The following is a 27264-nucleotide window of genomic DNA, read 5'->3' as shown; positions in this document are numbered from 1 at the left end:
GGCTCTATGCATCATATGGCCTGTCCCAATAAAAAGCAAACATTAGAATGTCATTTTAGCAGCTACAGTGCTAATATGATCAATGTAGCTAATTTTTTTATACCCGTCATATATTTTCATAAGTCAATCATAGGGAAGAAGCAAAGGACAAAGAATGTTTTGAAAAAAAAAACAGTTATGTGCCAACTTCAAAATGACATACTAACCAGACATCAGCGTTCCAAAGCTTAGGTTGAATAGGCCTGGCCTTGATACACATGCAGTAGATTTGTTTTCAGAATATAAAATTAAATGGTAATGTCAGCAGTATTACTACTGTTTCTATATTTATGATTAATTACTAGCAGTACAACTCCTAGAAGGAAAGAGATGGATCCAATAGTGATGTATGCAATCCCCAAAAATGGATTCTTTCCTCCCATCCATGAAACAGTGCTCAAAATCATCCGTTTTCGTCCATCAAAAGAATGTACAGGGTAATCTGAAGAGGGTATAGGAAGATTTTTCCATCTCTAGTCACTTGATATTTAAAATACAATTTTTAAAGTTGACATTTAATTGCTTGTAATTCATTTGTATAATTATGATACACAGGTATCTCACTCGTATGTTCTGAATCACAAAAAAATTATTATCTTGAAAGGTAGATGAAGCAAATTAAATGTTAGCAGTAAAAGCCAAAATATTTTACTAAATCAAACTAAACCTAGTTTCTCAGGTGGTTTTGAACTCATTACAAAGGAAGGGTGTAATATGAAATAATATTTCAGATAAATAGCAATGAAGCCCACAAAAGAAGAGGAGATTGATGGACTAGGGGAAAATGAAACAATCAAGGAACTAGAAGTCTCTGTATACGCAAGCATATATAACAAAAGTGTAGTTAGGAGTCTAAAAGAGCTCTGAGCACAAGGTCAAAAAAGCAAAATACTGAAGTTTTAACTTGCTGATTTGGGACAATAACATAACTCATGCTATGACACAGAGTATATGACTGACAGTACAAGTGAAAACTGACTGCTAAGAAGATTTAAGAAAGGGTGTCCCCTTTTCCATAAATTATCTACATGGAACAGTTCTAGGATTCTGGCAAGAGTTAGGGTAGAGAAGAAGAGATAACTAAGTCCCTATGAACAAGGGTACAACTTTTTCAAAAACATCTTTTCAATCAAGTGTCAGGCCCCAACAATTTCTATAGTTTCTGCAACGTCCTTGGGCTCCAAATGACAACCTCAGATCTACTAATTTATTAAAGTGATCCTAACCTGAGGCAGGAATGATTTTAAATGCTGTTCCTAAACCAATGACCTAGGAACTGGATATAATTTCAAATCACCCATGACAATTTCTCTTTCTCTGTGTATTCCAACTCTAAAAAAATGGGTTTCCACTGTAATTCTAACATCCAGTTTCCACCTTATTCCCCCATTTTGATAATGAACCTTTGATGTTTGGCAGGTTCAAATTCCTGTCTTTGCAAACCTACAAGAACCCTGCATTTTTCCTGACAGTTCTTTCAGTGTTTGCTGCTGACTTCCTGAATGCAAATTTTATGTCAGCTAAAAATTTCCATTACTGTGCTCTGCATCATGCTAACACTGGTATCTGCCCATACTCTTTTACTAGATCTTTGTGATACTAGTTGTGACAGAGCTATCCATTGGCTATCCTCTCTGAATAACATTCTTCCTACCAGCACCTGAAGTGGGTCTGTGTATTCAAAACTGTTCCTGTGAAAGCCTAGTTTCAAAAAATCCGTCACTTTCTGTCCCATGTCACTATCAGGGTCATATTCAGTTGTGTATTCAGGTTTAACAGAGTCTAGGATCCAAATCAATCCTTTTTTGAAACTGGTATAGTTCAATTATTTACTAATCCGTTCTAAACCAAAACTATATACTTATGGCTCACTTAGATTATGAAAATTAAAAATGCAAAAATCAGCAAATATTTAAAACATTAATATCTAGGAAACTTTTCATTCACAGTATATATAAACAATGGGCTATAGAGTAAACAATGTAAGGGCTTTGTTTAGAATAAAAGGAACTGCCCGATATAGCCCCCCTAAAAAAGATTTTGCATCTCCGTAGACATGACTGGTCTGACTACCTGGCTGAACTAGCTAGGGAATGCAGCTTACTGTGGTGGCTAATGGTAAAGTCATGTCCTTTGAGGATAACACACTGGTTATGAACCCCAACTTTTCTAAGTACTACAGGTGTAACCTCAAGCCAACTATTTAAATACTCTAGGTTCCCATATTCTTGTCTACAACAATCATTCTTGAGATGATACCCAAAACTCTGTTACTGCTTGAATTAAACAACTCGTAGAAAGTACTGAGCATAGTGATGACATATAGTGAGAATGGAATAAATATCAGTACTGAAAGTGAACCTAAGTTATTAATATAGAACAATAGAGCTAATGATAAAAACTATAATACTATGTGTGAACACATCAATAATTATGAGTAATTATTTGATACGAACTAATACATCTGCTGACTTTTAATATCTAAAAATATATATTAAAAGAACCATCAGTACCATCAACACCTATTTAGTAGGTACACCTTTACCTTTTATGTTAAGCTCAGTTAAAGATCTCCCTTGTAAAAATACCTAGCTTATTGAATCAAGAACCTATATTTTAAGTAATTTTACCAAATGGTACATTTGAAACCTACACTAGTACATACAAATTTAAGATATTTCTAGAAGATATAAATTAAAAGATACATTCATATGCTTACATTCCCATACAAATGGAGAGACCAAAACTAACCACAAAGTAACAAGATACATAACTTAGATTAGGCTGCACTAGATTCCTTTCAAGTTCTATGAATCTTTATACATAACCAAAAAAGGATACTGTACGTGATATTCAAATAGTATCGTCCAGCTGGTAATGTTGGATGTAAATCATTTTTCCTTTCGATAAGACGATACAACTTACGAAAAGTAGGTAATGCAGCAGTACGCATCCAAACAATAAAATCCTCATTTATGAATCCATTATTATCCTCATCTTCGAGATCAAGCTCGTACACTGGTTTAAGCCAGTTTACTGGATGTGTTGTATCTTAAAGAGTGGGGAGAGAAATGGAAAAACAACATATTCTAGCTTATTAAGAGTTTTAATGAAAACTCACACTCCACTAAAATAAAGATGTACAATACATAATCTGAGTATTTTTCTTCTTTTCAAAGGTATAAATGTATGCTTTTTCTAAGGAAGTCTTTAAAATCTAAAAAGAAACCAATTCATCCTGTAACAACAAAAAATTACAAAGACTTGATTGATGTCTTAATTAATAAGACAATGCAAAAGGATATTGAGTATATACCAAAAAGCAGATTACTTAGTGAAAAATGTTATGAAATACTGCAGTGTGAATAAGGAGGCATAAAAACAAAAAAATAAATTTGAATTATAAAAAATGGGGGCTTATTCAAAACAAACTTTGCCACAGTTTTAAAAGATAACTGAAGTGCTTATAAGAAAACACCAGAGAAATGATTGAAAGTATATATTTCCTTTAGAATTTTAGTACATAAGAACCGGTACCCAACTTGGTATGAAGTTGAGGAAAAATATATTCTTTTGAAAGCATACACTTATAAAAAATTCTGAAGACAGAAAATTTAAGGGATTTAAATTAAAACTCAAGAGTTTAATTTTTTCTTACATTTTCTATTTGAAAAATGTATTTAAAAGTCCAACAATTTTTAATATAAATTATGACTCTCAAATCTATTCCTGTCACTTTATTATTAAAGTGATGGTAGCATACACTTAGAGAAGGAAGGCAGCTCAAGGCAAGAGATCACCAAAGAGAAGATGTGTCCAAAGAATATATTAGGATGTGTTGGGAGGTCAGGAGTCTGCCCCCCACCCCTTCCTACCTTATCTTGTTAACTCTTTAGATCTCTAGTCTTAACTCTCAGGCTACTGAGTTCCTTTAGGGCAACAAGGTGGGCTGTTTTCAGAACAACTAACTTGACTAGAACAGAGTAAACTGGGAATGTATCTCTATGACCAATCTTAGACCCTGAAAAACTGCAGGAAGTACAATGAAATTTAAAACAATTAAAACATCAATCCAATGTAGATAGGGCAAACTGGATGGATGGTAGAATCAGTAGAGTGGATACCAGTTTCTACAGTCCGACCCCACTACCATATAATAAGCTTCCTATTACAGAGGTAACACAAGACGCTAGCCTTATTGTCTTAGAACAGGCAGGAGCTAAATAATCTTGTTCAGCCTTCCTAATTACCCTGCAAGGAAAGGGTCAGAACATAAAAACACCTGAGAAAACAAAGTGCCTAAAGACCCTGCTGCTCCTGCATTGTTTTACCATTTAAAGCAGACTTGAACAGGTGAGGGATGGGTCCTGGTCTTCAGACAAAACTCCCTAAGTCTTGTGTCTGGTTTTGGGACTAGGACACAGAAAAAAACTTAGAACTTGGGGAAGATAACTAGGGTATATCTGCTTTTTTAAAAAAAAATCTCCTCCCTCTCCAATCCCAACATATCCTGTTAGTATTTCCATACTGCAGTAACCCCTCTTCCAAAGAGCAAGAATGAGAAGCATAATACATATCCTTCATAAACATGATCCCACACAAGCACATTCAATACATTGAGTTTAAAAAAAAAAAAAAAAAAAAGTATGTGCAGCTCTACTGAGCCTACTTTATAATGGGTTCTAGTTCATTCAAGGCTCAGGCTTAAGATGAACAACCAGATTAGAGAAGGGTGAAAGGTGGAAATAACTCAAGAGAAAACCATCCTGACTCCAGAACTGATTCTCAGGTGGGTAATTTTGCCACTAGTAGACATCTGGTAATTTCTAGAGACAATAAAATGTGGGAGTTGTCATAATTAGGGTAGGCAAGGAATGCTGCTAAATATAATGCACAGAACAGCTCTCCAAAGATATGGGCCAGTTCCAATTGTGGACTGTGTCTTGGTTGAACCTTGTTCCAGAGCCTCTCCTGCTCCCATGCTAAGGAACAACTCTGCACAAAGACAATTGCTCTCTTTTACCACTCTCCTATCCTTAATGGTCAGGAAATCCACCTTGAGATATAACTCCTAGTTTTGCTGCATTTTTGGCTTTCTCTCCAGCCCCACTCTTCTTCCTCTTACCTGGGATAGCAGGGAGGCTGGCAAAGCGCAGGCCAGATTCCCCCAAAACTTAAATGGAATTTCTCAACATCCACCTCATAACCTTTGTTCAATGGGAAACAATAAGGTTCCTAAAAGGGATGAAGTTAAGAGGGAAAGTAGGAGTAGGAGGATGGGGATAATTAAAATAATTCATCTTAAATTTTAATAATAATAATAATAATAGAATGGTAGAATGGTGCTGGGAAGCTAGTAATGCTACAGAAAGATAGGATTTAGAGCCCTAACTAGGAACAGACCTTGGTATTAAAATCTAAAGAGAAAGAATAGACTTGACCAGGCAATGATCACCACCCAGCCCCTGCTTGAAATCTACTTTAGTTAATTCCAGGAGGAAATAGAAGGCATGAAGGTAGGGAGCTTCTCAGCAAAGCTGGCTTCAGCTTGCATAATCTCACCTATCTATCCCACCTAAGGAGTTCCAGATTAGGAGTTTAAAAACAGGTGGCACCTAGAACGTCATTCAGGAGAAGGGAACTCATTCCAGATTCCCAGAGAACTCCTAGCTCAGATCTAGAGTATCCAGGGCTTCAGCTGGGCTTCTCTGGTCAACCAATAGTCACATGGTCAGTCCTACTGCCTTGACCCCATCTCCAGGAGGGGCTATAGCCAGAGGGAGTACAGGCAGCCCAGTCCTCATGTCTTTTGAGGCACTGTTCAGCAGATAGGGAAAAAGAGGGCCCTTGTGTTCTAGGAGGGATCTGGTGGGGACAGCATTTCTACTGGGCTGGACACAATACAGGGGCTTCAAGACAGCAGAACCATTCCTATGGGAGCTGTAAGCCCCTAGAATTGCTCCACAGCCTGTCTTGATTTCCCTTGGATCTCATCTGCTCCTGAACTGCACCTGTCAGCTGGGGTTTCTCTACCACGCAGCAGTTTGTGCCAAAATTCACTCATATTCATATTAAAATAAGTTAATTTAATTTTAATAATACATTTTATTTAACCCTATATGCCCATATTATCATTTTAGCACGTAATAATATGTAAAAGTGTGCCAAAATTCACACTCATATTCCCTGGTGGTTCCAGCTTCACTCCTCTTTTTGAGAACCCAAGAGAGCTCTTGCTTTGATGCCTTGATCCCCCCATTTCTTACTCTCCCCAAGTGAAATAACACCCTGGGTTCACTCAGCTGGATGTGTTTAGAGAAGGTAGAATTCTCAGGATCCTTAGCTGAGCAGTGAAGGTCAGCATCTCAAAGCTGGAGAGTCTAACAGGGGCAGAGAGAGGAGTAGGCAGGCAGGTACAAGGTGAATGTCTTCCTCAAATATGGAACCCTTCTCGGGCATCTAGGCACTCAGCCGCAGCTGGAAGCGGCCTCTCACCCGGTGCCTGCCAGCGTGGGCTTCCCGGGCTCGCTCCTCATGTGGTAGGGGGAGTCAAGGGCAGGCCAGCAGAGTGAGTTTTGTTTTTTTTTTTAAGGGAATATTAGTAATGTTTTACCTTTAAATCGTTCTTTCAGGCTTTCCGTTCCAGGAGGATTTCTGAATTTCACATTTTTATCCGTCCACCAAGCAATACCTCTCCTTTTCAAAGGAATGAGCATAAGTGTAGGATCAGATTCATTGGCGACCAGAAACAATTCTAATGTATCTACATAAGAAAAGGAAAATATTACTAATATCTACTAAAAATTCACAGCACTAAAAATCTATAGCCCTTGCTTTATTTTACAAGAAATGAGGATCTGGTTTGCTTCCAAATGTGAGTGTGACAGAGAAGACATAGAATTCACATTTACTCTATTCAGATGTGAGTTAACTATAGCAATTGTAAGTCCAGAAGGACTTCTTTCCTCAATGCAAATACACTTTCCTATATGACAGGCTGCCTAGCTACATAAGATTAAGTGTTTTAATATTAACCCAAATAAAACTGCAAGGTAAATTTGCCTCTCTTCCTTTCAATAACACATTCTTAATACTCCAGGCTTAACTATTTCTATTATCTGTACATGGTAACCACTAGGCACGAATTGCTACTGAGCCCTTGAAATATGGTTAGTATATATAAATATGTTCAGTAAGTACATAATGTATGTCATATATCAAGGACTTACTAAAAATATACACATAAAATATCTCAAATACTTTTACATATTATCACATGCTAAAATGATAACATGGGTGTATAAGGTTAAATAAAATGTATTATTAAAATTAAATTCACTTATTTCACTTGAGGATTTCCAATGTGACTGCTAAAAGCTTAAAATTACCTACATGGCCCACATTTAAGGTTCACATTACATTTCTATCAGACAGGGATGCTCTAAATGATCAACTGTATCCCGACTTTTTTTTTTTTAGTTGTTGATGAACCTTTATTTTATTCATTTATTATATGTGGTGCTGAAACTCAAACCCACTGCTTCACACATCCTAGGCAAGTGCTGTACCACTGAGCCACAACCCCAGCACTCTATCTCCCTTTTAATGGAATAATTAAAGTCAGTGCGAATGGCAGTTTGACTTTTATAGCATACGGAATAGGAAGATTAGAAAAATATCTCTGCTTCTTTCTTCTCAGAGAAAGAAATCTAGTCTTACATAAGAATGCTCAAAAGGAAGTCACAAAGCATTATAAACTCCATTTACAACCTGAGTATTTAGCTTAAAGCTAAATTTCTCAATTTCATTCACATTTACTACACTAACAAATTGGTAATAAGGTTATACAAACTGTCCTAATTATATATGCCTCTATCTATATTTATGTTTGTATCATATCATACCATTAAACATGCTGTTAGCAATAGCTCCACAAGGAGCAATTGGTTTGTCTTCATTTCTTCGATAAGGCTCACATTCCTTACTGGGATTCTGGTTTTTAGGAGGAAAAAAAGAGAGAAATTATCACCTATGCCTCTGGAAGAACTGTGAGCTATCCCTGTTAATGATTAAAAATTCAATCCATGCATGTTTCTTACTTGTAATACATATAAAATGAATCTACTTGTAATACATATAAAATGAAATGAAAAAAGTTATAAATAACACCACACTTAAAGACTCAAACTATTCTACCACCTTTTTAATGAAACATTTACTTGCATATAGTGTTATATACTTATCAAATTAGCATATTTTCAAAGCAACATAGAAACCATAAGCATAAAGAGTTTTCTGCCTAAGGAAAAAAATTAAGAAATTGTCTATTGTCAATCCAAGTTGTGATATAAAATTATGAGAATCTTAAACTGGAAGCAAAAGGAATAGACATTCTAGTTTCTTAGACAAGTTCCTTGATTAAACTAAGTTTCACTTACAAAATGAACATGTCCAATTATTTCAAATCTTATAATTTGGGATTGAATACAATGTCTAATGAAAGAAGGAAGGAAGAAGTGAGTTTAATGCAGATTCCCAGAATACAATGATCTTTAATTTGTATATCCAGGTGTAAGAAAAATAAAAATGCTGGCAGGTAGAACATTTGCCCGTCTTCCAGACTGGATTTTGACCTAGTTTTTAATGAACATCTCAAGGAGATGAGGCAATTACAGGGTTAAACTAAGTCTAAGGTTAGACAAATGCCTGAGTTGTTCTGGGACTCTCAGGCAACATTAATCCATGTCTCAAGCATGTAACAAACTAAAATAATCCCAATTTGAAACTAATGAGACCCGAGTTAGACCTCTTCCATTATCTACTAACCTTGACTTATATCTGCATTCTCTATGTCTAGACTAGTAAAAGCACTATATGAGAAGGAAACGTGATTGGGATCTCATAAGGTTTCAATATTTGACTTCTCAGTTCTTTGGTCCCTGAGCCATCTATATTGAGAAAGTTTGTAGTCCAAGACCATGAAGACAGACAACATTTATAACTGGCCTATTTCTTTCTGAACATTTTAATGAAAACTATATAGGTTATTAAACATAAATAAACTCATAATGGGGCAAATGTATTCTAAATGCTAAATTCTTAGAAAATTTTAAAAGAAAAAAAAATATTATTTACTGCCTGTGTGTCAGACACTGAGCTAAGGAATGTTAGGTATATGGCAGTAACTGGCTTAGAAAAACAATTTAATGAGTCCCTAATATACACCATATACAGGCTAGGTTATCAAAAAAAAAAAAAAATGCCTACTTTTAAACAATTCAGAATGTAACAGAGAGAAAACATACTCATACACAACTGAGTATAATTTAAAATAAAAGCCACAATAAAGATGTCTAGTTTCATTCAATATTTATTAAATGCTTTCCATGCACTAAGCCAGATGTTTGGAACATGGTAATTAAAAAAAGCCATGTTCCCTACTCTCATGAGTTTACAGTGTAGTTAGGAAAACAGGTAATAAATTTATTAAGTAAACAAATTCATAATTACAAATTGTAATAAATGTTATGAAGAGTCTATGTGAGTGAATAACCAAGATAGAGTAGGAGGGGGGAAAAACTTATTTCTGGAGGAAGTAACATATAAGATAACACCTAAAATAATGGGCTCCAACTATATGAAGAGCAGGCAGAAGACAAAAAATAAAATATTCTTAAGAAAAAACTGATAGCAGATAAAGGTGAATATAGATAGTTAGCAGAGAGAAAATACTATATGATGAAACTGGAAGATTACACATAGCTCAGATCATCCTGAGATTTTACTTCAAGTGCTAATAAACCCTTACAAGATTTTAAGTAGGGAAGTGATATTTACATTTTTGAAAAATCACTATAGCTGCTTTGAGGAGCATGGCCTGGAAAGGACGGGCAAGACTGGATGATGGGAGACATCTAACCAAAGCAAAAAGTGACGAGGTTTTGGACCAAGATATGAATAAGGTAAATATCTAAAGAAGATATTTTGAATCAAAGGTCACTTAGGAAAAATATAGGTCATGAAATGAGCAATCCTTCAAAGGTAGTGTAAAAATATCATTCTAGGCAAATGAAATGATAAATTATGAGAGGCAGATTACTCATGTCACAAGCACAGTTAGGGAACGGCAAACAAGGCCCAGGCCAGTCAGGCCAAAGATGTATTAAAGATAATTAGTAAAACTGATGTGGTACACTAATGTCAGATTGTGAAAAGCCTTACATGCAACGTCAAGTAACTTGGACTTCAATGTGATATTCTTAATATTCATAAGATTTCTGAAAGTTTTCTGGTCTTAGAATAATATTTTTTGTTCTAGTCCAAGGATTTAAAAATGACAGCCCACGGGCAAAACCAGCCCACCACTCATTTTTATAAATAACATTTTATTAGAACACACTATATCCACTCATTTAGGAACTGTCTATGGCTGCTTCATTCTACGTTGGTAGAGTTGAATAGATGCAACAGAGACAATATGACCTACTAAGTCAAAAATATTTATTATATTGCCCTCCACAGAAAAAGTTCATCAATCCCTATTCTAAAATCTTTCTTGAGATTTGTAAGAAAAGAATTTCAGCTTCCTTTTCTCTCAATGAGGATCATGGGTATCTAAATAAAATAATTATAAAAAAGAAAAATTATCAAGTAAATTTTAAATCAACCATCATTTCTGATTCTTTGAATGGAATCATTCTATAATACCAAATGACAAATTTGGAAAGGTCTAGGAATTTGATGTCTCAAAGTACATCATCTACTCTGGATTTGAGACCTAAAAATTGGATTCCATGGAGTAAATAGAATACAATGAACTGCAAAATATTATAGTTAACCAGAATGCCTTGCATACCAGGAATCTCTAGATAGACTTTTATTTCTTAAATCTCACAGAGAAACCAGCAATAAAACCAGATAGGATAAGGCAGCTATAAATTTGCCAGGCCCATTCTGCCAATAACATAGTCCTAGACTGAACTCTAAAAGATTTACCAACTAAAACGCTTTGAGCTTCTGAATGTTTGCTGCATTGACAACAATAACATAAAATACTGAGGCACAAACCACTACTACGCAAAAGTTGAGCAGTCAAGAAACTACAATCCTCTAGTCCAGTTTCCCAAATAAGCCAAGGCATCAGAAGGGGAGTTTATTAAAAAATAGATATTCTAGAGCTCTACCCATGAAGACACCGATATATTTTCTGGAAAATTCTGAAATCTGTATTTTCAAAAAGCTCCATAGAGCTTTTCAGTACTCAAAAACTCCAAGGTTTTTCATTAGCCTACCTTCTGGATTTTACTGCTCAGGCTTCCAACAAATTAAAAATGGAGAGTACCTATATTTAACTTTAAAACACAATCTCAGAAATTAAAAGCCTTTTTGTGCACATCCCCTACTTAGCATAATAATTAATAATGAGCAAACCCAAACAGAACACATTTATACATCCAGAATGCTAGGTTCATCAAAATTCTATTACAAACAGTTTAATAAAGCCAAACTCCCAATGATTACTAGAAACGGGCATGTAATGTGTCCTCTGGCTGTAAGAAGTCATGAAGCTATACAAATTCCAGGAAAAAAATAGTATTGTAACTAAAAACCCTCACTATATAAACCAGAAATGACAAATAACACTTTAAATTTCATCCTAACATAAAATACTTAACATTTCTAACTGAATGATTATCGTATGCTATTACTGTAGATACCACATTTTCATATTTCACCATTTTACTTACAAGCAAAGCACTACGATCTCCATTTAGTTGACTATCATCTCGAGATTTCACATAACGACGATGATTTTGATAGAAATTAGACAGTCCATAATACATGAACACATTGCCCTAGAGAAAGGAGAGGGAAAAATGTTTTCAAAGGTAAGTAATTTGAACTTTACTAGTTTACAATTTGTGATAATGGGTCTGGGTAAATTCTACAAGTACTTAGCAATTTAAAATGGTTGAAGAAGGTATAATACAAAAACCCAAAAGTAAACTTTCAAACTATCCTTAAATACTTCAAAAAAGTACCATTTACATGTAAAGATAACACTGTAGAACTCTATTAGCCTATCCTGGGTGACTTTTTATCTAAAATTTTCTAATTTATATTTGTACAGTTACAAAATGGCCAAGAATGGCATATCAGAATGCAAAAGACAGACACACACAGACACAGACACACACACACACACACACACACACACACACACACACACACATATCCATACAGGTCTTCACCCAATTGGCACCAACTTTTCTGAGAAATAATGGTCAAACTTTCATTTATTATCTAAGCAAATAAATTCTGAACTGAATAAAGCTATAAAATTTCTCAATAGGACAGTATAAAATATTAAAAATAAATTAGTAATTAGAGTATTGTAGATAAGGAGTCACTTGACAATAATCAAGAAAAGAACTATAATACATTTAGTGGAGCCAACTTCAAAATAACTTGGGAAAGAATTTTCTATCAAAATTACATCACAGAAACAGGAACAGGATAAATGTGCCTTTTGTGGGGGGAAAAGAGTATCATCTCAAGAATTAGCATAGTAATTTCAATTTATAAATTAAAAAGGAGAGCATTTCAATGAATACTAAGACAAAGTAACCTACTTTAAGTTTCCTAAAAAGGATTTTAGTCCAATTCAAATTTTATGAAGAAACAAAGAACCTACAAAAGACTGAATCTGAGGCTGATCATGTTTGCAGAAGAGAAATTCTGAAATAGGTTTTTATAAATGAGGGAGCTTCTACATCATTTCAAGTTTCATTTCTTCAATTCTGCCTATTCTGACAAAAGCAAATATATTGTATCTTTATAGTTTGCTCATCTAGTTGAAAGACTAGACTTTTAAAGATACATTAAATTTATATGTTATTTCTGTGGAAATAAAATTAAATAATTAAATTAAGTTTTCATGGTTTTTTCAAAGGCAGCATTTATCCTGTGCTCCATCTCAGCACAAGAGCAACTATAACCACTGGGTGGCAACAATCTTTTTTTTTTTTATTAGTTGTTCAAAACATTACAATGATCTTGATATATCATATATCACACATTTGATTCAAATGGGGTATGAATTCTTATTTTTCCCACGTGTACAGATTGCAGGATCACACTGGTTATACAGCCACGTTTATACATACTGCCATACTAGTGTCTATTGTATTCTGCTGCCCTTCCTATCCCCTTCCTATCCCCCCTCCCCTCCCCTCCCATCATCTCTCTCTACCCCATCTACTGTAACTCATTTCTCTCTCTTTTTTTCCCTTCCCCCTCACATCCTCTTATATGTAATTTTGTATAACAATGAGGGTCTCTTTCCATCTTCCGTGCAATTCCCCTTCTCTCTCCCATTCCCTCTGCCTCTTGTCCCTGTTTAATGGTAATCTTCTTCTCAGAATCTTCCTCCCTGCTCTGTTTTGAGTCGCCCCCCTTATATCAAAAAAGATATTGGCTAACTACACTTAGCATAATCTGCTCTAATGCCATCCACTTCCCTGCAAATGCCATAATTTTGTTATTTTTTAGTGCTGAGTAATATTCCATTGTGTATAAATGCCACATTTTTTTTTATCCATTAATCTATTGAAGGGCATCTAGGTTGGTTCCACAGTCTAGCTATTGTGAATTGGGTGGCAACAATCTTATAAAGTTATCATGACGTTTAGAAAATCTGAAATACAGTATATCTAAAATGTTGGGATGTATTAAAGCAGTTTGGCACCCTGAATGATAATTTTATAAAGCTCAATTTTCAGACAGATTATAGTACAAATTGTTCTTTCCGTGCCCATTCTGAATTTTTAGGTCCCTTAGAATATGCTTAGTGACCAAGAATGACATATCATAATGCAAAAAACAGACAGACAGACACACACACACACACACACACACACACACACACACAGAGTTCCAAGCACTTATCAAAATATAAAAGATCAATAAAGTGTTAAGTATTTGCATTTTTGGTAATGTTTCATATCTCACAGAAAAATTATCCAATTAAATAGTGAGAAATAGTATTTTCTAAAATAAATGCTTTATAATTAAAAGGCAATTTGAGCAATAATTTTAAAATACAATGCACATATAAATAACACAAAACTGATTTGTACAGTTACAAAATTTTGAAGTGCAAGGATAAAGTGATTCCACATAATTTTATCTGAAAGTTCTAAAGTTAACCATTCAAATAATTTCTTAATCATACAGCAAAATGCAATAGTCAAATACATAAAACAATCTTTCTCAAAGGTGTATTTCAATAAATTAAACTGAGTTCTCTCTATAAGAAAGTACCTAGAAAAAAAGGTTAATAGACTATCAATATTTTTTAAAACATTGCTTTTCTAACACTTTACTTGGAAACACAGACCTCAAATGACTTTTCCAGTGTGAAGTTAATGGTACAAACACAAGGTGTTTCAACTGGAGACAAACATTTATTGCAGGGACTGGAAGGCTCTATTCCGGTATAATCAATCTGCAAGAGAAAAATATAACTAAGCAATTCCATAGAGAAAAAAAGTGGATACCTAATACACTCTGAAATAACTTGCTCTTAAAAGGAAAGATAAGTTCAACGAAGCAATTTAAAAGCAACCTTAAAAGCAGTTTTTAAAAACTGTTTTAAGGTCATCTGTCCTAAACTTAATAGTCACCCCCCACCAAAAAAAAAAAAAATTAGTCTCAAGAAATTCTATGGCTCACTTGAAATTTATTATTTTGTGTAAATTAGAGAATTGAAGAGGGAACTATAAGGGAAGACTTTAATTCTAACCCAATTAGTAAATTAAAATCTAACATTTGGAAATGATCAATGAATTAGGTAATACATAAGTGTGAATTGTCTTTGAAGAAAGAAAAGCAGTAACAAATCCAGCTATTATATTCCAAAAGTACACCCCAAGCTAGAATTGTTCTTAGTCTTTTATGAATGAGAAAAGTGAGAGTCAGTGGTAAAATGTGACTGCCCACGATCAAACAACAGTTAAGTGTCTGCATTAGTTTCCTAATTCTGCTGTAACAAAATTACCACAAACATGATGCTTTAGAACAGGAGAAATATATTCTTTCATAATTGTGGAGACAAAAAGCCCAAATTCAAGATGTTAAATGGGCCATACTCTTTCCAGGTCTTCCTTGCTTCTTTCTAGTTTCTGGAAGTGCAATCCTTGGACATCTTTGGCTTGCAGCTACAGCACCCCATCTCTGATTCTTATTATATGGTGGTCTGATGTTTCTATCTTCACATCATCTTCACTGTATGTCTATTTTTTTCTTATAAACTCACCAATTATATCAATTAGGGGCCCACCCTAATGACTTGATTAGTCATTAACTCAATTAGAGCTACAAGGGCTCTAGTCCCAAATAAAAATCACATTCACAGGTAACCATATCTTTTGGAAGAACACAATTCAATCCATTCAGAATATGATTTGTCTGCCTCCAAAGTTGGGGTTCCTTCCATTTGACTACACTGGTTCTTCCCATAGTATTAAATAACAAGCATGCACCCTACAATAATTCAAATATGGAATTCAATTTTAAAATAAAGTTGGTACCAATTGTTAATACTAACATTTTAAACAGTATAACTAACTCTTCATATTTTTAATCTGGAATGCAGATTAAAAATAACAATCATCTCAAAACTATTAGAGATCAGAGTTGGAAACAGAATTTTATAACACAGTGATTCCCCAATATTTGCAGGGGATACATTCTAAGACCCCCAGTGGATAGCATGGATAGTGCCAAACCCTACATATACTCTTCTTTTTCCTGTACATCCACACTATGATAAAGCTAATTTGTAAATTAGGCATGGTAAAAGATAAATTACTAACTATAAAAGTTATATATATATAATATTATATATATAACTATATATAATATTATAAGTTACAAGAATGTGGTCTCTCAAAATATCTTGTAATATAGACATTAGCAACCTCAGTACACAATGTTTTCTTTCCTTCTTGAGAACTTTCACCTTTTCACTTAAAGAGAGCACTTACGGCTTCCTTATGGCATAATGGAATTAACAGCATTACTACTTTTATGTTTGGGGCCACAAGTAAAATAAGAGTTACTTGAACATAATCATTGCAGCACCAGGACAGTCAATCTGATAAATTAGGCAGCTACTAAGTGCTAATTGGTGGGTAGCATATACAGTGTGGATACTCTGGACAAAAGGATGATTCATATACCAAGCAGGATGAACAGGAGGGCACAAGACTTCACTGTGCTACTCAAAATGACATGTAATTTAAAACTCATGCATTGTTTATTTCTGGATTTTTCAATTTACTATTTTCAGACCACAACTGATCATGGGTAGCCAAAAGTGTGGAAAGTTAAACTGCAGGTAATTGGGGGGTAGGGGGGAAGACAGGATGACAAATGTACAAATTTCCTCACAAAATTTTTATGTATGGCATTTAACTCATTTCTACAAACAAAAAAATAATAAATTCCACCATGAAGTTTCAGATAATTAAAGCCTTACTAAGATATCAAGTTATAAAAACTTCTTATAACTGATGAAAGGACTTTGTTAGTTATGCTGCAGTCCATACACAGGTAGATCAAAGAAATAGATAATTAACATGAATAAAGCAGGGCATTGTATTTAAGTTCCTAAAACACTTGGGATCTCAAGAGTGGTAAGCCAATGAATGACTGGTGGCTATGGGCCCCTAGGTAGCTTAAGGTTGGAGGCTGGTCACCCCAACCTTAAAAGACCAAGGCCTAATTAAAGGGTTAGAGTTTTTAGTTCCCTCTCAACATCTGGGGAAAAGAAAAAAAACTGAGCCTTGAGTTGATCACCAATGGCCAGTAATTTCATCATCATTCTAACGTAATGAAACCTCCATAAAACTCACCTGGAGAGTGGTGCACCCAGAAGACCATGGAAGTTCCTTACCCTTTCCCCTATAACTCCTACCCTATGCATCTCTTCCACTTGGCTGTTCATTTGTATCCTTTGTTATATCTTTTAGTAGAATTCCCTTGGATTCTGTGAGCCACTCTAGCAAATAAAACAAACCCAGAGAAGGGGCATGGAAACCCTTATCTGTAGCCAGTTGATCAGACAACCTGGGACTTGTAATTGGCATTTGAAATGGGGGCTGAAGGGTAGTTTTGGTACTGAGTTCTTAACCTGTGGGGCTTGATGCTATTTTATGATAGTGTCAGAACCAAACAAAATCACAGGACAACACCAGTTGGTATGTACAGAAGAACCTGGTGTTAGGATCTCTTGATTGGGGAGAGGCAGGCAACCATACCTGATGTCGAAGTATGATGATGAATGGTATATGAAAAGAAGAAAAATTTTTGTTTGTTTTTCCTATCAGAATACTCTACCTTCTATTCTTATTCCCCAAGCAATACTCTCCATTTCATGACCAGAGTCACTCTTTTAATAATAAGCAATTATGTCACCTATCTGTGCAAAACTGTTCTAGTAGTTTACCATGACATACAGTATGAAAAGTCAAGGTCTTTATAGTGGCCTACATGATATAGACCCCAATGCTTTACCACTTCAACCTAATCTTTTACTATTCTCCTGGACCTCTTACCCTGCTTCAGCCATATTGGCCTCTTTGATATTCCTCTTCCTACTAAGCATGTTCCTCAAGACCTTTGCTCTTACTATTTCTTTGGCATAGGATATTCTTCCCTCAGATATCAGCATGATTTACTCCCTTACCTTGTTTTTATATCTTCACTAAATACCAATTTACTGGAGCCCTCCTGGTTATTCTATTTAAAATTGTGAACTATCTCTCAACCCTTCATTTTTCTTCAGAGCACTTTTTCATCTTCCAACAGCAAATTAAGGAATGAATAGGAGATATAAGAAAGATATTATGGACGAGAGTGGACCCTTCTTTTTATACAGATGGTGCTAAAAGAGAATATTGACCAACACCCAGAAGAAACAAAACAAGAGGTCAGAGTGCTAGGTTTGAATACCAGCTGCTCAACTATAAGCAAGACTTACAGATTCAATGTCCTCATCCAAAAAAGAGAGAGAAAGAGAATAATAACAATAACAGTAACTGATATAAAGTAGATAAAATTATTAGCAGTGAACTCTGAAAAAATGTCATTTTGAACTGTTTCAGTATTTAATAGAATTAAAATAGCATGTTTTCATTTTGAGAAATTAGAACACATTCATATACTGAATGGATAAAAAAAGAGGTTGAAGAAAACAAAAGGAAGGTAATGATATTCAATTTTCCTTCTGTAACTTATTTAACTTATCAGTAATGTCATATATCTAATTTGCTTTTCAATTAAAAAAACACAATGCCCTTTATATGAAATCAAGTTCAACAAATTACCATAATCAATTTTAAAATGTAATCATTACCTAGATGAGCTAGCTCTCAACCGACATATCATTTTACTACCAGATAAATCTTCCTATAACCTTGTGATGCACAGACTGCTAACAACCTCCTACCTCAACTTCTGTTTTACCTTTCTTCTTTAGTATAAAATTCTCAGTACCAGAAAATCTTGTTATTAGAATAAAAACTACATTTTCCATTCTTCCTTGCAGCTAGCGTGGCCTTGTTAGTAGAACATGGCAGCTTCCAAAAAACTTTTTAAAAAGTGCTTTATCATTTCTTCTTCATCCTTTCTTCTACACTGCTGCCCAAAGAAGGCAATCTGAACTCTAGCCTCCATCTTGAACCTTAGGCATGAGAGCCAATTTCTAAGAATGTTAGAAGTAAATGGTAGAGTGAGGACTCAGTAAAACAGCCTTCTATCAGCTTCATATTAGGTTCCTAAGTCATTTAAGATCTTCATTCTCAATTACTCACTGCTAAACCCAACCCTAACCAATATACACTTTCCTGATTCACTACAAAATACCAAGACTATCCACAACCTGGCACCAGGTAATTTGCCCTTCCTCTTATTTTCTCTATACACATTTTGATTTTCTGCCACTAGATCACTGCTCATATTAATCTCTTTTATTGGAATGAATCCAAACTTCTCCTTTATAAGCACCATTTGTCCTTCAAGTTCCAGCTCAAAGTCTTCTTCCTACATAAAGCTTTCCCTGGTATAGACTGATGTCATCTTGTCTTTCTTTGAACTACTAAGATATATTCTGTGTGTGCCACTCACCCAGCGATGCTTAATCTTCCTGCTAAGTGTGTGTTTCATCTTCCCCAAAAGATTCCAGGCTTTTTAAGATATACCTCCACTGAAAAAAAGATAAAAAAAAGAAGCCCTGTCTCCCTGTCCCCAAACATTTTCTATCATCCACCATGGCCAAAGAGGCACTTTGTATACAGAAATATGTACTATGTTTATTAAAATAATTGATTAAAATTACCACTATATATATCAAGCTAAAATTCAAGGGTAGTCTGACCTAATGTTCAGACTAATAAAATCTGTTGAATATAACAATTTGTAAGATTTCAAAAGACACAATTATACTAAACTAATAATTTCAATCTTAGAAAGAAAGGAGGCTACTAAGTGGAAAATGGGAACATAGTTCCCTTATTTTGAAAAAGTAAAGCTTCTCAGCTGGGTATGGTGTCACATACCTGTAATTCCCAGGATTCCAGGGGCTGAAGCAGGAGGATTGCAACTTAGCAAGGCCATAAGCAACTTTGAAAGACACTGTCTCATAAGACTTTTTTAAAGGGATGGAAATGTGGCTCAGTGGTTAAGCACCCCTAGGTTCAATCCATGGTTTAAAAATAAAAGAGTAATGTTTTTCAAATGTCAAAAGCATACAAGGCATAGTTCAAAATAATGATTGTCTGGAGACTGCCCATTAATTTAATCCAAATGTGGAAAGAACCAGAAGCAAAATAGGACAGATATTTATAAATGAGTAGATTAGTTGAAAAAGTTACTGTCTTTTCAGCTTTGTTTTCCTACCACTGTAATCCTAAATCAAACTGGCACTTCTTAATAATTTTAAAATTTAGTAATTAGAGTACTTCTAAAAATATGCTCTATTCCTAAGAAACAGACTCTGAATTTAAAGTGATAGGAAAGAATAAATTTGAAGGACATGCATTTTTTACACTATATAGGACTGGAAAAGTTCCATTATGAATGTAAATTTATTTAAAAGGAAATCAATATAAGACCCAAACAGGTCACTCCACAAAATGCTGAGTAATAAAGATAAATCATTTTAAGTATTAACTGGATTAAGTTTAAAATGGTATTTTAAGTTCCTCTCTTGAAGTGACTATTGCATACTAAAGAATTTTTCAAGAGTCCTTTTCTAGAGGTTCCAATGTAGACAAAAGATAATGAAAGTAAAAATTTGAAAAGCAACTCTCTTCAGGCTGACTGAATTTTATCTGTGACAAAGAAATTAAGAATGATCTACCTAAACCAAGCTTAATGGTAATCTTAGCTAATGTATTTTATATCTATTAAATCCACAGAGGTGGTTGAACAAAAGCAATTACCAGGAATAATTACACCTACCTCAAATGATTACTAAGGAGTAGAACAAATGATTATTAAGGATTAGAAAATGTAAACTTAAACATAGTTATTTTTGTAGCAAATGCTAAATTTGATTTAAAACTCTAAGTCAAAGGCAGGCATTTCCTTCTCTAAAGTGCCAGAAAATACCACAAGCTTTGGAGACCCTTCAAGGAACAAGGTCAAGGATTTTATGTAAGTACTTATGTAACAAGAAAGAAAAATTTACAACAATTGTTATTAATGAAATTCAAAATATAATATTTGTGCTCAAATTTTTGTTAGCATAGGGTCTACTCATGAGAAGAACAGAATTCTTTTGGGGGGCATAATATTCCACATAATTGAGATTCAAAGAATAGAATTCTCTTGGGGGGCATAATATTCCACATAATTGGGATTCAAAGTTAGCATTCCCAATCAGCAAATAGATTGCAAATGCGCATCTGTTAAAACATTTTCAGTTCCTGGGGCCACAAAACACAGTCAAGTAGGCCATATTTACTTTACCATTCTTTGATTTAAGCACTAATGTTACTTGAGAAACAAAAACATTAATACCACAAGCCTGTTAATTTCTAAGGGCTTGTTTTTTTTAGCAACTTCAATCAATTTGAGTATTAAAATTATCCAACTTATTAACATAAAATGTCCCCCCCCCTACTTTTTGGAGAGAAAAAGAGTAGGATTTATTCAAGTGAGGGGAAAAAAAAGAGACAGAACTCCCACGGGGATCCAACAGGGTTTATCCAAAATGCTTAATCTTTAACAATCATTTATAAAAAGCAATTTATCCTTCCTTGAATCTTAGCTAAAGAATAAGTATAAACAAAGATCACTAATGCAGGTGGAAAATCTTATCTTAAAAATTTTACAACCTAAGAATTCAAGTTACACGGGAGTAAAAACATAGATAAAAATATATTTTTATCAGAAAACAGAAGTTAATTAGGATAAAATAACTAAGTGGACTAAATGAAACAATAATAAAATGGGAGTTTATCATATAGGAGAGTAAAGCTAATCCATTAAAATTTCATGAAAATTTACCGTGAACACTTTGACAATATTAATTGGAAGTAAATGTTCAGTTTCTAAATTAATTCTGAATATTATTCTGAATAACATCCTCATTTGATTCTAAACATTAATTAATTTTTTGACTTTTTTTGAGACAGGCTCTTACTATGCAGCCCAGCTGGCCTTGAATTCCTAAACTCACCCTCCCTCAGCCTCCCTAAGTAGCTAGGACTACAGGCCAACCATTAATTTAAAACTATGTAACTTTATACGGTTAAAAGTTTTTTCAAAAGTTAAGATAACCCCATGTTATGGTTTGGATGTGAGGTGTCCTCCCAAAAGGTCACTGTGAAGCAACACAAGAAGGTTCAGAGTAAAAATGATTGGGTTGTAAGAGTCTTAACCCAATTAGTGAATTAATTCCCTGATAGGAATTAACTGAATGGCAACAGAAGTGGGTGGGGTATGGATGGAGGAGGTGGGACTTGGGGCATGGCTAAGAGGTATATATTTTGTATCTGGAGCAGGCCAACTCACTCTTTCTCTGCTTCCAGATAACTACATGAGCTGCTTTCCTTCACCACACTTCCACCATAATGTTCTGCCTCACCTCAAGCCCCAGGGAATGAAGCCCGTTCTACGAACTGAGATCATTGAAACCATGAGCCCCTTAATAAAACTTTCCCCCTCTACAATCATTCTGGTCAGATCTTTTAATCACAGCAGCAAAAAAGCTGACTAAAACACCCTACTATCTTTTTCAAGTTAACTCCATAACTCAGCTTCACCAAGAACCCTAAACTAGAAAAGCATTACCTTTGCTGTGGAAGTATGTGCCTGACTCTTACAGTTGCCAAATTAAAGGAAATACTCATTCCTTACTCTCAATAAAAAATGAGATCGTAAAATGGAGATAATAACAGCTTCTTGAGCTAAAATGTGAACATGTACTCTTTAAAAATATTTACTGGAATATGCCAATTTTAACTCTGTGATAATTTTTTTCTAAGGAGACTGAATAAATAATTGAGTCATGTGGCCAAAAAAAAAAAATGAGATCGTAAATCCTAGTGTGTTAAGATAATATTTAAAATTTTTTAACAATAAAATTAAAAACTGTAGTTTTCTAAAAGCCTCATTTTATTTAACTTACAAAATATAAAAACCAACAAAATACATAAACCTGACAAGGAGAGAAAGGAAATAAGCTGCCAAATATAGACATTAAAATGTCAAGTGTTTTTTTTTTTTAAACACCCTTTTCAGGTTAGTTCAGATTTATAAGAGCAGTACGTTTTTAGTAAAACAATTCTGGAAAAATGAAATATTCACTGATTTTACCTTAAAATTTTGGATTTTTTGACCTTAGCACATTAAGTACTTTGATTTAAAAAGTCTCCTTTGCCCTAGTAATCTTAATTAAAACAGCAATGAGGTTTTCAAATTTTCAAAAATAAAGAAACTAAAGATGCAAACAACTTACAATAACAAATGAATGCTGGCCAGAATGTCTCATTAACCATTTATTTTTTTCTTTTTGTACTGGGGATTTTTTTTTTTTTTTTTTTTTTTTTTTTGAACCCATGGGCGCTTTATCACTAGTCCCCAGCCCTTTTTATTTTTTTAAAATCTTCTGTTGTTATTTTTTATGTGGTGATGGGGATTGAACCCAGGGCCACATGCATGCTAGGCAAGTGCTTTACCACTGAGCTATCTCCCTAGTCCCCTCTTTCTATTTTTTATTTTGAGACAAAGTCTCATTAAATTGCTAAGGCTGGCCTCAAACTTATGAGCCTCCTGCCTCAGACTCCTGAATCAACTGGGATTAGAGGGATGTGCCACAGCACCCAGCAAACCATTTACTTTCAATAACCCTCAACATACTTTAAACTAATGGTTCCAAAAAATAGAGGTGTTGGAGATGTAGCCTACTGCATGCTTGATGTCCTGAGTTCAATACCCACCACAAAAACAAAGAAGTGCAGACAGACAAATGTGTGTTTGGGGAAAGCTTCCAAGGTTTTTCTAATAATTCCAGATCCAATTCAGAAACACTTCACTACTTATTTAATGCTAACACTTTTAAGTATATATGGATTATCTCTGCATAACTGTATGTCAATATTAGTACAAAATTTCAAGTTATTACTAATTTTTATTTCCTCTGGTTCCAAAGACGATATAATGTGAATACACAGCACTTTTTAAATCACATTAAAGTTGGAAGTCACAGAATTTTAAAGTTGAAAAGAATCTTAGAGATAATCTAAACTGATTATTTTGATTCATCAAGAAACTGGACTCAAAAAACATGGTTAGGATCACAAACTAAAGCGTGAGACTGGAACTTCAACTGTAATACCCTGACTCAACTTCAGTGCTCTTTTGACCAGACCAAACTGGAGCAAATTTCTCCAGGCAACTTTAAATCGGCACTGCACATGAGAACAATCTAAGAAATTTCCATTTTGCCAGTATTTACTGTTAAAAAAAATTTAGAAGCCAAAAGTTATAAAGAGGGCCGGGGCTATAGCTTAGTGGTAGAATGCTTGCCTAGCACATAAGGCACTAGGTTTGATCCTAAGCACCACATAAAAATAAATAAACAGATAGATAGATAGATAAATGTATTGTGTCCACCTACAACTTAAAAAATGTTTTTAAAGTTTAAAAAAAAGTTAAATATTTAATTTCATATAATTTGTAAATAATCATTCATATAAAATTCCACATTATTTCTACTTTCTCCTTAATATCAAGAAATTTAAATAAGATGATTCAAATTTTTAATGTTAAATTATTTTCAACTTCATCTACTATCATTTAGCACTGCAGTAGGATCTTAGTATAGTGTGAAAGCTTTAAATTGGGAATCAAAATAGTGGATTTCTGTCTCAATTTTATAATTTATCTAGTTTACAGTCAAATTTCAACCTCTCTGACTCCATTTCTCATCTCATGGTTAAGGATCATCATTACTTAGTGCCAGACTAGTATCTATGTTGCTTCTAATACTGACCTTAAGAGAAATTAAGTAAATTTTCCAAAAATCTCAGCTACTTAATTTGCTGAGTTGGAATTTAACCCAACTCTGCCTGACTCTAGCTACTAGAGTCATGGTCTTCACATTTCACCATGTTACTCAAATCTTGATATAATGTGTGATCATAGTGTGGTTGTGAAAACAAGTATAAGCTGAATATCAATTATCCAAAATGCTTGGGATGAGAAGTGCTTCAAATTTCAATTTTTTGGATTTTGGAATATTCACATAGACTTCACCAGTTGAGCATCCCTACACTTCAAAATTCCATAGTTTTTGAGTACATCACAAGACATACCTAAAAAGTTTCAGATTTTGGAGCATTTTAAACTACATGTACAAAACTATTAGGGAGATATAGACATAAAAATGCATACTGAAAAAAAAATATACTGCAACATGTTACTAAACTGAAAATGATTTTTAGTAAAGGATTTAAAAACTAGTATGCTATACATACTATTCTTATTACTGTTATTAACAGTGAAGTAAGCACTGTAAAATTAAAAGTAGATCGCTCTTGCTTTTAGAGGTAACACTTTAAACTGGAAATAAGGAATCCCTACTTCCTAGTTAAAAATAAAATTATCCTGAAAGCCCCATTAAATCACATACAGCATTTATTAAAAAAAAAAGCTTACGGGGCCAAGAACAGTGGTGCACACCTGTAATCCCAGTGACTCCAGAGGCTGCGGCAAGAGGATGGCAAGTTTGAGACCAAACCCTGCAATTTAAAGAGGACTTAAGCAATTTAGCCATGTCTCAAAATTTTAAACAAATAAATAAACAAATAAATAAAAAGTAAAAAGGGCCAGGGATGTAGCTCAGTGGTAAAGTGTCCCTTGGTTCAACCCAAAAAAATTAAAAAAAAAAAAAAAAAAAAGTGTGCAAGGATATATACATATGTACAGAAATTAAAAAAAAAAGTCAAGATTACTTGGGTATCAGGTCTTGCCTTTTCAAACAGATAAAACACGGTAAGATATGAAAGAAGAGAGAATAGAACAAATGTTTAATGAATGTACAGTGTTTACATCTATCAACCATACTTCCCCACTGCAGATGGATACAGATACTGTTATTGCTGCTCTGACAGAAACCAAAATGTTTTCCCAATAAAGTTTTTCTGTCATGTTTTATATAAGAAAAATGTTCATTAAAAACAAAACCAGTAAAATGTTTAATAATGCACAGCTTATTCAGTATACTGTCACTAACTCTATAAAGTTTTTAAAAGTCAAGGGAGAATGTGCAGCATAATTACAAACACTGCCTCAACGCAAAACCAGAATTGAAGTTTCAGGTTATGTTTTACTTATATCATGCCCTACATGTAATAACACTGAATTAGCTCAAAATGAAAGGTACTGTGCATACTTGGAACTACTCATATGTCCTAATGTGTGACCTGGTGACATACGACTTGATTTCACATAAGCAGCATCAAAACTCTATGACTCTGGGTCCTTTTCTCAACAATGGCCACGGTGTAATTTCTGTGTCCCGGGATAATGCCCACACAAGTAATGACACTCTCACCCGTCAACTCCCTCGGGTTACAGCTAGACAGAACTTTTCCTCCCACTTCTCTTTTCACCTCGCTGAAAAACACTCTAACTCCTAAGCGTTCTTCGCCTGACTCATTTCCTACTTTAAACATTCACTCCCGTTTCTAACCGTGTAAATCATGGGTGGGAAGCAGCTAAGATAAAACTGCGAATTCTGAACACCCGCCAATACAGAAAGAAACCAAACAGGACGGAGGGTAGGGGGAGGGCGGGACCCGCCAGTACCCCTCTGGAGAGCTAGGGTAGGAGGGGGCGGGCGCTGAAGACCCGGCCTCCGGTGACGCCAACTCTCCCGCTCCCTCCTCTCACCTCGATCTCGCGGATGTTGTTGGAGGTGACGAAGATGCCGATGCCAATGGGGATGAAGATGAGGCCGATGATGAAGAAGGTAGGTAGCACCGTGCCCGCAGTGAGGAAGGGCTGCCAAGCGGGCAGCCTTTGCTGTTTGAAGGCCGTGTTATCCGGCCTCCGAGTTTTCGTGGTGCCCCCAGGAGCAGACGGGGGTCCACCGTCCACTTCATCCTTCGCGTTATAGTTCATTGCCATCGACCCCCGGGATGCGGCGCTGCAACGTGCAGGTGGACTACCCAGGGGACCCGGCTGCTGACCCTGACAGGAGACGCGCAGGCGCCGCTGCCGCCGCCGGCACTGACACCGGAGAAGCGGAAGAGGCGGGACACTCTTTCGCAGACGACTGCCGACCGGAAGCGGGAGTCGGCTGGAGACGCCGGAGGAGGGGAGAGAGGAAGAAGGGAGAAGGCTGAGGGACTAGGGGAGGGGAAAGGGGTGGAGGATAGAAGAGGGAGGGAAACGCCGGACGCACCCTGATCATCTGATCAGCTGCCCTGTGACGACAAATTGTGGGCCTCCGGCCCTGGAGCGTGTAGTTACGTTGGCGCATGCGCGGCGCTGGGGGCACTGGGTCTCTGCGCTTGCGCCATAGACGCGTCTTCGCTTTGGGGGCTGCTGGCTCTGTTGGCGCACAACTGCCTGTTCCTATGGTTAACATAGCGACATCTAGCCTAGGTGGCAGGCTCTACCATCTAGCTGAGCCATCCTTGTCAGCGACTG

The 27264-nt window shown here is 35.3% G+C and overlaps 1 protein-coding gene across 1 annotated transcript; it reads right to left on the bottom strand.

Annotated features, from left to right (window-relative positions):
- Window positions 1-199: 199 nt before the first annotated feature.
- On the bottom strand, window positions 200-27025 carry Tmem30a (transmembrane protein 30A). The gene is given in 8 exon segments (XM_076858489.1): window positions 200-481; window positions 2881-3090; window positions 6653-6802; window positions 7944-8031; window positions 11787-11894; window positions 14438-14545; window positions 26503-26848; window positions 26850-27025. Coding segments are annotated over 8 exon segments (1380 nt in total). The 3' UTR covers window positions 200-287.
- Between the last annotated feature and the right edge of the window lie 239 nt (window positions 27026-27264).

This window comes from Callospermophilus lateralis, chromosome 6 (assembly GCF_048772815.1).
Source record: "Callospermophilus lateralis isolate mCalLat2 chromosome 6, mCalLat2.hap1, whole genome shotgun sequence".
In the NCBI taxonomy this organism is placed as follows: Eukaryota; Metazoa; Chordata; class Mammalia; order Rodentia; family Sciuridae; genus Callospermophilus; species Callospermophilus lateralis.
This window is presented reverse-complemented; position numbering and strand designations above follow the sequence as displayed.